Below are 12,825 nucleotides of genomic sequence, written 5' to 3'. Positions count from 1 at the left end.
TCGGATTCAACATACATGATTTTCTCCCATCCTTCCCCCTCTCTCTACAACAATAACAATAGCGGTTGCCTACTAGGCCATCCAAGCTACCATGCCATCATTGTAGAGAAACAAGGGCAGGAGAGAAATTTAGGGCATCATCATTGCCTCTATACCTGATTTCAAGGCGAGCCGGGCCTTCTATCCCAAGAATTCAGATAACCACCGGACCCTAGCTTCTCATGCACCACCGGACCGGCCGCCGCTCTCTATTTCTTGTGTACCACTGACCTGTGCCCTATATTCTCTTCAAAGCCAAACAAGAAAGAGATGGCGGCCAGGAGCGGGGGAGGGACGCGAAGGCCGCGAGTGGCGGCCCGAGAGCGGGGAGGAAAGCGGGCGGCCAGGGACAAGGGCCGGGAGCCGGGGGAGGCACGGGGCCTGGGAGCGGGGAGACGGACAGGGCCGGGAGCACACACTCAAAGCGAGAGAGAGAGAGAGAAAGCCAAACGAGAGAGAGAAGAGATCACGGGAGGAAGCGAAGGCCGGGAGCGGCTCCCGGTCTCGGGGAGGGAGAGGCGGCCCGGTCGCGATGGAAGGAAGAGGGGACGATCGAGTGGAGGAAAGAGGCGACCGATCGCGATGGAGGAAGCGGCGGCCAAGACCTCCAGCGAGAGAGAGAACTAAATTAGAGTGCATTTAGCCCTAGAGAAGAGAGAACCCGTGACCTCTCTTCTCTTTTTTATTTTTAATTAAAAACATGTCACCGACCACATCATTCGTGTGGTCGGTTTTGCTAGATGTTTTCGTTCTATATAGCATTACTCTTTAAAAAATGCAAAATTATTGTTATAAAAGAGTAATGATTTTTTACAAAATAGGTTTGGCTAATAGCTTTCCTGAATGACATGGATGTCAAGTTGGGGTCCATGTCAACATTCACGTCATTTAAAAAAAAAGCCATTTAATTTCTCTTTATCATTTAAACTCTAAATCGTAAAAGCTAAACCAAAAAACATCCTCCCTATTAGGGTATAGAGCTCAGGATTTAGGGTTTACTAATTAGGATTTATATTTTTAGATTTTTTAATATAGAATTTTATAGTATTTGGGGTTCAAAATTTTAGGGTTTTAGATAGAATTTTATAATATTTTATAATTTTTAGAGTTTAGGGATTTATATGATTTGAATTTGAAATTTATGAAAAAAAAATCACGTGAATAATAAGTGAACGTCAAATTGTCATTCATGTCATTTGTGAAATCTATTCGATAAACCTATTATATAAATATAGCACCATTTATTATAAAAGTGTGCTCAACATTGAGAGACAAGAAGATTGCATGTATTTATTGACTAAAAATTATTAATAACAAATTTAAAAATAAATTATATCATTCAAATATTAATAATTTTTAACCATGTAAATATTTAAAATATTTAAATAACTAATTCCAATTCTCACAAAAGCTCATCACTCTCAGGTGGTTATTGGGGTTTAACACCTTTTTTTTATCTATTGAATTCAAATGTCTCATTATTTATTTTCCTTCTTATAATAAACAAAAAGTCCCTTGAAATCTTTTGAGGTAGATGTGTTTTCAGTGGACCCCAGAATCCAGATCTTTGATAACTCCATCAAATACGCCCTCCATCTTTCTTGCCATCTTTCTCTGGCTCATCTCATCTCGGCTCAGCTTGTCCCCCTCCGTCTTTCTTGCCATCCTTCTCTGGCTCATCTCATCTCAATTCTCGGCTCAGCACAGCATAACTTTTTAAATAAAAGAATATATATTTTCAAAAAATTATTTTGTGAAAATTTATTATTTTTGAAATTAAAATTTGTTATATAATTATATATTAATTAAGAACCCAAATGAACCGCCTAAACTTCTCTATATATATATATCTAGGTTTTTATTTTTATTTTTTAAAAATATTTCAGTGGACCCCAGAATCCAGATCTTTGATAACTCCATCAAATACCCCTCCACCTTTCTTGCCATCTTTCTCTGGCTCTCATCTCATCTCATCTCATCTCATCTCATCTCGGCTCGGCTCAGCTTGTCCCCCTCCGTTTTTCTTGCCATCCTTCTCTGGCGCATCTCATCTCGATTCTCGGCTCAGCACAGCTTAACTTTTTAAATAAAAAAATATATATTTTCAAAAAATTATTTTGTGAAAATTTGTTATATAATTTATATATTAATTAAGAACCCAAATGAACCGCCTAAACTTCTCTATATATATATCTAGGTTTTTTTTTATTTTTCTCTTTCTCTCTCTTCAGGTTTTTATTTTTATTTTTTAAAAATATATATCTCTCTAGGGTTTTTTATTTTAATATTAATAAAAAAAATTTACAAATTAATACATATAATATAATAATTTTTTAAAAAATATTTACAAAATTTTATTATTTAATCTATTGATATTTTATAAATTATTTTATGTAATATATTTTTTAAAAAATTCTGTATTTTAACTTTTGATTTTTACAAATTAATTTATATAATATATAAAATTATATTCTTACATAGTTTTTGGATTCAAAAGTCGAGAGAAAATAAGGGGAGAGAAGGGGAGGAAAAGTAAGGGAAAGGAAAGGAGGGTTCAACCCTTGTTTGGATAGACAAATTTTATGGAGGGAAAAGAAAAGAGAGTTTTTCGATAAACCTTGTTTGATTATATAAGGGAAAAGAAAGGAAATGGAAGGACATATAATAATATGATTTACCAATTATACCTTTATTATTAATTAAAAAATTACTTATTTCTATTTAAACACATGCATTATGAATATCTCAAATAAATTCACACTTTAAGCTTAGTTTTTTAATCAATATTAAAATTATTATAATTATCATTATTATTTTGATTTTGATTTTTATACTTTAATTTTACCTTTTCTCAAAAACCGCCATTTATTTTTCCTTTGAAAGTATATCATACATTATTTAAAAACTCAATTTCTCCAACAACTCTATTAGATCATCACAAGATCATTTTATCATATTGTTAGTAAATCTATTCTAATATTTTAATTCATAGAATAATAATTATGTTGAATTAGATAATTATTAGTTTTTTCTCATTAAAAAAAATAATTTTATTTTTATTTTGAATAAAATTGGGATATTAAAGAATTCTATTGAGATAAATTCTTCTAATGATGAATTGACAAATAAAAAACTCAACATAAACAAACAAATAAAAAAAATAAGCAAATAAAAAATACATAAAAACAAGGATCTGTGATGAGCGTAATGTGAATGCTTGATTAAAATAAAATTAGATTGAAAAAAGTAAAAGAAGAAACTTATGAAGTGGCATTATGTAATTAATTTAAAAATAAAGGGTATTAAGATCTTTTAAAAAAATTAAAATTTTTAAGAGGTTCTCCCTCCCGGCACCCCAAATCGAGGGACCAGGAAAAGTTGGGTTTCGGAGGGTTTCGGAGTTCCATAATTCCTTTCCCTTCGTGAAAATAAAAATATCTATCTAAATGAGAGAATGACCGACTCTAACCCTCCAAAACCCTTTCTTTACTTTACTTTCCCTCGCCGTCCCTCAATCCAAACATAGCATTAGAGTTTTTTGTAAAAATTTATTACTAAACACCTCATTTTTATAAACTAAACTATAAATTAACATATAAATAAATTTTTTAAAAAATAGAAAAATTTTATTAATTAAATTTTTTGTTTGTCAATTCACCCCTACACTATAATTTTTTGGTAGAATACCATATTTAGTCTTTCTAATATAGTCAATATGCTCCTTTGGTCCCTCTAATATGATTTATTCACAGGAGGCCCCTGTATTTTAATTTTTGAAAAATATAAGTCATTTTTTCTAATATAATTTGTGTCTAGGAGATCCCTATGAGGACTTACATTTCTCAAAAATTAAAATACAGAGATCTCATACAGGGACCCCATCGATGAAATCTCAGCAGTCCTCACATTGATTCCTCCCTCACCTCCATCCCCGTCACTAGCGCCAGAGCTATCCCCAAGCCTTTGGCCTGTCACCAGGAGCATCACCATCTTCCACGCCGCCCATTGATTTCACTCACCAAATTCCCATGAATCCTTCTTCACCCAAAAAAAAAACACTTATTTAGTCTTTGTAGCTCCAAATTTAGGCAACATATGGTAGCCCACTTTGGGCTAAGTATGGTTAGAGATATAATTATCTTTTGAATTTTCACTCAAACTTGTAATTTTAAAGGTAAATTTGTTAATAAAAATTTAAAAAAACATTTTTAACAACTTACTCTCTAGGGATAATTGTTTAATAGCTCAAAATTATTACATGAAAGTTCATCTTTTTTTTATGATAAACAAGAAAATTTGGACATTAAGATGATGAACAAATTAATTGGCTAACAAAAAATACTGCCATGAGAGAATGGAGAAGAAAAAGAGGACCCTGATTTTTTTCTTAGTGGAAATTGCTAAAAACACCCCCAAAGTTTGCAATATGCACATATTCTCCCGCTAAATTTGAATATCCATAAAAACCTCTTTCTTTTGAATACAATGATTTTTTAAACCCCCCCAAGCATCTAACAGTGATTGATAGAGTTAATTTAGATTTTTTTTGATTGAAATTGTCCCTTGCGTGGGAAGTTGTGGCAAGTGTGACAGGGTTGACTATAATGCCCTTGGGTGTAATGAGGCTTCTGTTTAAAATATGAGGTTTCTATTTAAAATATGAGGTTCTGTTTAAAAAATAAGTTTTCTGTTTAAGAAACGAGTATATGCATTACTTTTCATGCTAACCTAAATTCTTTTATTTGTAGTTATAATGTAATCATGCTAACCTAAATTTTTTCCCACAAACTTATTAAATTTTTAATGTAAATATCATTATCTCCTTATATTAAAGAACACCCATCTTTATGCTTGTTTGTCTTTGTTTAACTATCGATGTTTCTGTTTAACATATTGCGTTTACGTTTAAAAAAGCGCTTAAATATCGTTGTTTCTATTTAAATATGTACGAGTGGCCAAGATTAATTGGTTTTTATACCCAGGATTAATTTGTCACGTAAATATTGGTTATTCTGTTTAAATATCAATGTTTCTGTTTAAAAAATGAGTTTGTTGTTCAAAGAAATGAGGTTTCTGTTTAAGAAATGAGATTTCTATTAGGTTTATTTTTAAGAAATGAGTTTTTTGTTTAAGAAATGAGGTTTCTATTTAAAAAAAATGAGCTCTCTGTTTAAGAAATGAGTACATGTATTACTCTTCATGCTAACCTAAATTATTTTGTTTGTAGTTATAATGTAATCATGCTAACCTAAATTCTTTTCCATAAACTTATTAAATTTTTAATGTAAATATCGTTATCTCCATATAATAAAGAACGACCATTTTTATGCTTGGTTGTCTTTGTTTAACTATCGATGTTTCTGTTTAATATATTGCATTTACGTTTAAAAAAGTGCTTAAATATCGTTGTTTCTATTTAAATATGAACGAATGACCAAGATTAATTGGTTTTTATACCCAGGATTAATTTGTCACGTAAATATTGGTTTTTCTCGCTTTAAATATCAATGTTTACGTTTTAAAAAATGAGGTTTTTGTTTAAGAAAATGAGTTTTTCGTTTAAGAAATGAGGTTTTACGTTAGGGTTTCGCTTTAAAAATGAGTTTTACGTTTAAGAAATGAGGGTTTCTGTTTAAAAGAAATGAGCTCTGCATTTAGAAATGAGCTCTACTGTTTAAAAAAATGAGTTCTCTGTTTAAGAAATGAGTACATGCAAAAAGGAATGCAAAAAGAATGAAAAAATGTATGTAAAAAGGTTTAAGGGCAATGATGGAATTTCATAATGCGAGGGGGCAAAAAAAGTGAAACAATAAAATGAAGGGTTGTCTAAGGTATTCAAAACTCACAGGGGCTGTTTGGAAAGTTTTGAAATTTTTGAGGGGTAAACAGTAATTTTCCCTTTTTCTTATAAGGTTTCTTACAAGTTGTGCATGACTTAATTAAAATTTTAGCAAAATTAAACATGATATGATTTTCAGAATATGTGATTTTGGTGATTTAATGAATAACCTCTCAAAATTTAAGAGGATATGATTTTTGGGATGTAATGCTAATAGATGACTAGAATTAAAATTTTAGTAATATTTTGTAGGTTAAATAATTCTTATAATAATGCTTTATAAAATAATTTTTTTTTTTCAAAGAGAGTACCATATAATACACTAATGACATTGTTATTATCAAGTTAAATCCCTCATTGGCTTTTAAAATTTGAATTGTTATTTATTTTAGAGCCTAAAATATAAAAGTGGTAATTTTACCCTTAAACTATATAATTTGTCTTTGTCTGGAATCCATCACCATTTGAAGTGGACTCTAAAAATAGGTCAAATATTTAAAATAACAGCTACAAAAGTTGGATTTAAAAAGTTAACTAGAAAATGAATTCTATAAGTTAGCAAATCAAAATATAAATTTTATAATAAAAAAGAAATCAAAATCAACAATAATGAAAATTTTAGATGTTATTATTGATTGGGTTTTTTACTTGTATACCCCTGTAAAGTCATATTTGCTTAAATACCCCCATAAAAATGATATTTGCTTGTATACCCCTACAAATTAATTATATTTCCTTATATGCCCCTATGGTTAAGCTGACTCTTAATGGTGTTAAATCAATGGATTGAATAAGGGTAAATTACCAAAATGGATTTTCTTATATACCCCTCTAAATTTTTTTTTCTTATTTTGTAGACATTACTCAATTCATTCAACAAATGACCATTATATATTTGTTAATTTACCCATCAAATTTTTTTAATATATTTTATAGACTTTAAATTATTTAAATTATAGATAACCAATGTAATTTTTTTATATATGCTTTAATTATTTTTAAAAATTATTAAAAATCATGAATTTTTGTGTAAATTCATATTTTTAAGATTTTTACAAACATCTCTAAAAAATTTTACATTATCACATGCTCTTTACAAACACAACCTAAAAATAGGTAAAAATTAGAATATGTAACAGTATATAACAAATAATTTCATACACCTACTCAAAATATAATCACATATGAAATTTATAAGAAAAGAAATCCAATAATAACATCCATCAATATCAAGTTTTTAAACATTAAGTTCTCTAAAGGCGTCAAATTTTTTTGAACAAACAAGTTCCCCCATAAAAATTATTTAAAACAAATTACATCCAACACCAACTTTTTAACATCAACTAAAAATAATACATATGTTCATTAATGCAAAAACACATTAAACTTCTAAAAAATAACAATCTCCAAATAACACAAATAACAACCTTAAACTCTACTCTCAATATTAACCTGAAAAATGGAGATGAATTTGCAACTAGAACTTAAAAATAAATGAAATAATTACAGGAAAGACAACATAAAGAAAGAATGAAACTCATAATCAATAACTAACAAAAAATGATAAAATGAAGATATACATGTTTAAGTATCAATTGTAGAACATCCAACTCATTGGTTTTGATCCTCCCTTCTAATTTTTCTAGGCCTCCCATTTCTTTTTACTGTTGGTGGCACATAAACATGGTATCCTTCCCTTGATCTTGATCTTCCCCTAACTAAAATATTTCTTTTGTTAAAAATGAGTATGACATGAGATGTATGAAGCCCCTAACTAAATATTCATTGCTTGCACAGCAGGCTTGTTGAACACTAGATGATTAAGCCATAGGTTGCTCTTCTTCAACTCCGTTGATATCACATGCACCATCTATCAGCTCATGCCCATCTTCCAAATGATTCTAGCAGACTCTCGATTCACACCGCAGGGTGATCACATCGCTACCAAATAACACAAATAAAAGAGAACCAAGTGGGGGTGATGGGATCCATACCTGGTAATAAGTAACTGTCTTAAAACATCAGATCTCCTAAGAAAAATCCAGTAATCCGATAGTGTGGTGGGGGATCCGATTAGTATAGCCGATCATTTAGCGTTTGACCACGCACGACGATGAACACGATTAGGAGGTTCTCTGAGTAAGCTCCGGCGACGGCATTGATCATGCTGAGACCTTTGACGGTGAAGGTAATGGCACATGCGCAAAATGCTACGGCGTCAGGTGTAGCCGCCGTTGAAATAGTCCAGTAGGATTAGGTTAAAACCTCCGGGGAAGGCGTAGACATATCTGACACCGATTTGAAAGAGCCTGCGAGTGAGATGGCGTGGCTTGAAGGGATTGGTGAGAAAAAAACCTTAAAAGATGGCAGGTGAATGGTTGAGAAGTTTGAGAATGTTTCTCAGATGGTTTAGGTTGAATGATGTTAAGGGTAATTTGGTAATTTTATTAAGTTGGGTTAAGTGAGAACTATGGTTAATTCCATAAACCCTAACGGTGGCTAACGCTAACTAATGGCAAAGATATATAAGTAAAAAAAGTTAGTTTTATGGGGGTATGCAAGCAAATTGTATTTTTATGGGGGTATTTAAGTAATTTCATGATTTTGCAGGGTATGCAAGCAATTTTCCCTTATTGATTTTAACCCATTATTTTATATGAGCAACCAAATCCTACAATCCTGGAATATATTATTTTGTTAAATTGTTACCTTATATACTCGTATCTACACATAGACTGCGTGTTAATATTCTGGTTATATATATTATACAATAACTATTTCATATAAATTATATCTTAACAAAGAATGTATATATCAGGATAGTCCAATTACTATTAGAACTTCACCTTATATATATAATGTAAGTCCTATTATTATTAGAACTATACATGTTATGCAAATACTATTGCTACTCTTCTTTCTCTAATCTCTCTAAATATAATCCATTAAAAAAAAGGCCTCTCAAGTTCTATTCAATATTCCGCGCATCTACTAGAGTTCGCTCTAAGATCTCGCCGAAGTTTCTTCAATGTCGTCATCTCCCTCTGGCGGTGTGCCCCAGCATTTCCTTGACTTTTGCTTTCTCTGCAGGACTCGTCTTTCTCCATACAAGAAACTCTACATGTATCAAGGAAACAAGGCTTTTTGCACTGTGGCTTGTAGGAGCAAACAGATTGATTCTGATGAGAAAGAGATGCAGGAAAAGATAGAAAGGAAAAAGAGCGTCTCTTCCTCCACTAATGGAAGCCATGCATGACATGAGGTTTCAGAGCTTTAAAAGATGATGAACGAATAATACTGACATTGAAGTACTTGAGTGGAAGATGGTTAGAGAGTAGCAAACAATGCAAGGGACCTTAATCAGCAATAATTAATATGTTCAATTTGATTTTTTTTTTCCTTGTTTAATTTCTTCATTCAAAAGTAAATGGATGTTATTTTCAATATTGATTAATTGTCTTGATGTGTGTGTGTTTTTTGGTCTTTTGACCCACTAATTTTTTTTAGAAATCAAAGATTTTAAACTATTTACTGGCGAGAGATCGAGAGCCTTTCTCCAACTAATATTTTTTTTTTTGTATTATAGATATTTAAATTCAAAACTATGTTCTTAAGCGACCTAATCCTCTATTATTTGAATCAAATCTAGTATTCGTTGACGTGTTTTGTTTAAGGAAAAATATTGGTACGAACAACAATAACAAAATAGTAATACTAGGCAAAAATTTTGTTTATTTAAATAAGTGATAAATTATTTATAAAAAATATTAGTGTGAAGAAGCTAAAATTATTATGTTTATATTCTTGATAAAGGTATCTCATATGATTGAAAAATAGAATTACTACATCAGCATTTTTAATAAAGTTCAAAATAGTAAGTAATGAGGAAAAATGTTAAAAAAAGTAAAAAAAAAAAAAAATGGCAGATAAAGATGAAAGGATATATATTTTTTTAATATAAACTTTACATGGGAAGCATGATAGGTCTTTCTTTTTTCTTTTTCTTTTTTTTTTGCCAACCAATTGAGAGGTTAAGCAATCAATAAGTATTAATATATATATATATATATATATATATATGTAATTTTACAAGTTTCCAATATAGATATACATGTGAAAAGAAACCTAAAATTACATTCTTCCCTTACTAGTTTGACTTGAAAAAAAATACCTACTAGACAGTGCATTCGCTATTCTAGAAAAACTCATTTTCTTATTCCTTATTTTTATGTATCTTGGTTTTTTTTTTTACCTTTATAAAAATAGAATACATGAGCATTTAAAAATTGATCAATTTTTAAATAATATGTCACTATAACCAGTTTCTGGTGCAACGTTCACGATACCATGCATGTAAAAAATTTGTAAAATTTCTTATCAGGTAAGCCTTGCTAGAACTGGGAGATATGAGGAGTTTATAAATTTATGGATTAAAAAAATAAATAATATTAAATTTAAAAAATATATATATCATTTAAGTATTTAAAATTTTAATTATTTAATTATTTTAAAATTATTTAAATAATTTAAATAACTAATACCAACTCTCACAAAAACTCATCACTCCTAAGGTGTTTATTGTGATTTAACTAACACCTATTTATCAATATTTAATTTAAATATCTCATAATTTATTTTCTTTGTAATAATCCTTAATGTTGACTCTCACATGTTAACATCAACAAAATGATGTAACAATCTTTCCAAAACATTTTTCTTTTCATTTATGAATTATAATTATTATAAATAACTATTTTAAAAAAAATGAAATAGAAAATTACATCATGAAGACATAAAGAGATGGAGGCACGAAGACAGAGCAACAGAGGATTTCTAAGAAAAAAGAATACTCATAAGGGGTTTTTATATAGCTACTAACATAATAATATATGCTAATATATCCTTATATAATAACATAATAATATATGCATGCTAATATCCCCCCTTAAACTCACGATGCGATAGCGATAAGCATCGAGAGTTTGTCAGATAAGAAACGGAAGCGCGAAACTGAGTGTGCTTTTGCAAAAATACCAGCAATTTGGAGAGAAGAAGGAACAAATGGCAATTTGATGGTGCCAATCTGTAGATGATGGCGAGTGATATGACAATCAATCCCGATATGCTTGGTGCGCTCATGAAAAATTGAATTACGTGCAATCTGAATAGCACTCTGATTATCACAATGTAGCGGAGTAGGGTGACAAAGAGAGATACCCATATGAGCAAGCAACCAGCATAGATAAACAATTTCACAGGTAGTCGAGGCCATGGCATGATACTTAACTTTTGTAGAAGATCGAGAGATGACATCTTGTTTCTTGCTCTTCCACAAAATAAGTGAGTCACCGAGAAAACTACAAAATCCAGTAGTCGACTTGCGATCTGTAGGATCACCAGCCCAATCTGCATCAGAGTAAGCATGCAGCTCTACTGATGACGTAGAAGGAAACAAGATGCTCTGAAATTGAGTGCCCCGAAGATACCTGAGAATACGAAGCACGACAACCCAAAGAACTGTAGTAGGGGCAGTGACAAACTGACTAACCACTTGAACATCATGCGCAATGTCAGGGTGAGTCACAGTAAGATAAACCAAGCTGCTAACAACAGTACGATGAAAACTGGAATCTGCCAAAGGAGTACCATCCGACGGAGAGTATCTAGCATTAGTCTCAAGGGTAGTATCAACGGTCCGGCTATCAGTGAGTTGAGCACACTCAAACAGATCAGCTATATATTTAATTGAGATAAAAGATAGCCTTTCGAGGAATAGGCAACCTCAATTCCCAAAAAATATTGTAGGATACTCAGGTCTTTCATAGCAAAGCAACGTACCAATTCAGACTTCAAAGAGTTAATTCCATCACAATCATCGCCAGTAATAATCATGTCATCTACATATAAGGATAATAGAATACGACCTGCCTTGTACACTTGACAAATAACGCCGAATCATGGTGACTAGGAAGAAAACCAGGCGAAGTGATCACAATGGAAAACTTCTCAAACCAAGCACGTGGTGCTTGTTTGAGACCGTAAAGAGCTTTACGAAACCTGCAAACTTCACCTGACTGATGTGCAACACCAGGAGGAGGCATCATACAAACTTCTTCATGAAGATCGCCATTCAAGAAAGCATTCTTGACATCAATCTGAGATATTCTCCATCGGTAAATGGAAGCAATAGCAATCAGAATATGAATAGTCATCATTTTAGCAACAGGAGCAAAAGTTTCTTCATAGTCCATGCCATACTCTTGGGAGTAGCCTTTAGCAACAAGTCGGGCCTTATACCGTTCAATGGATCCGTCGGATTTGGTTTTAATCTTGTACACCCAATGAGAACCAATGGCATGTTTTTCGGGCGGTAGCAGAACCAAATCCCATGTATGAGTCTGGTGTAGAGCAGTAAGTTCCTCAGCCATAGTAGTCTGCCAAAGAGGATCACGAACTGCCTCTCTGTAGGATGAAGGCTCAGAAAGATGATGAATAGATGTAACAAAAGAAGCAAAGGAGGCAGAATAGGATGAATACTCAAAGTCAAGTAGTTTAGTGGACTTACGGATACGAGTGGACTGACGTAGAGGAGGATTATCCGCAATCTCATCCGCCAACTGGGTGGTCGTAGGAGCAGAAATATGAGAGGTGGATGTCTCATGAACCAAAGTATTAGACAGAGCATCAGTGGGGTCGGTATCGAAGGGATCAATACGAACAAGATCTGATTGTGTCAGATGATGTGAACTAGTAGGAACAGAGAAGAAGGGTATATGCTCTAAAAACACAACATGACACGAGATATACAATTTTTGACTAACTGGATCAAAACAACGATATCCCTTTTGACCAACACCATAACCCAAAAAGATACACAAAGCAGATCGAGGAGATAATTTATTATGCTCAACATGAGGTCGTAGAACAAAACAAGTACATCAAAAACA

At 31.9% G+C, this 12,825-nt stretch overlaps 1 protein-coding gene across 1 annotated transcript; it reads left to right on the top strand.

Moving 5' to 3' along the window:
• The first annotated feature begins 309 nt into the window (after positions 1–309).
• LOC120250281 (octapeptide-repeat protein T2-like) lies at positions 310–666 on the top strand. The gene has a single exon (XM_039259083.1). The coding sequence runs from the start codon at positions 310–312 to the stop codon at positions 664–666; it is 357 nt and encodes a 118-aa protein (XP_039115017.1).
• Positions 667–12,825: the final 12,159 nt, after the last annotated feature.

The sequence above is a fragment of the Dioscorea cayenensis genome, chromosome 3, assembly GCF_009730915.1.
Source record: "Dioscorea cayenensis subsp. rotundata cultivar TDr96_F1 chromosome 3, TDr96_F1_v2_PseudoChromosome.rev07_lg8_w22 25.fasta, whole genome shotgun sequence".
Lineage (NCBI taxonomy): Eukaryota > Viridiplantae > Streptophyta > Magnoliopsida > Dioscoreales > Dioscoreaceae > Dioscorea > Dioscorea cayenensis.
Note: the sequence above shows the minus strand (reverse complement) of the source record. Positions and strands in the feature narration are given on the sequence as shown.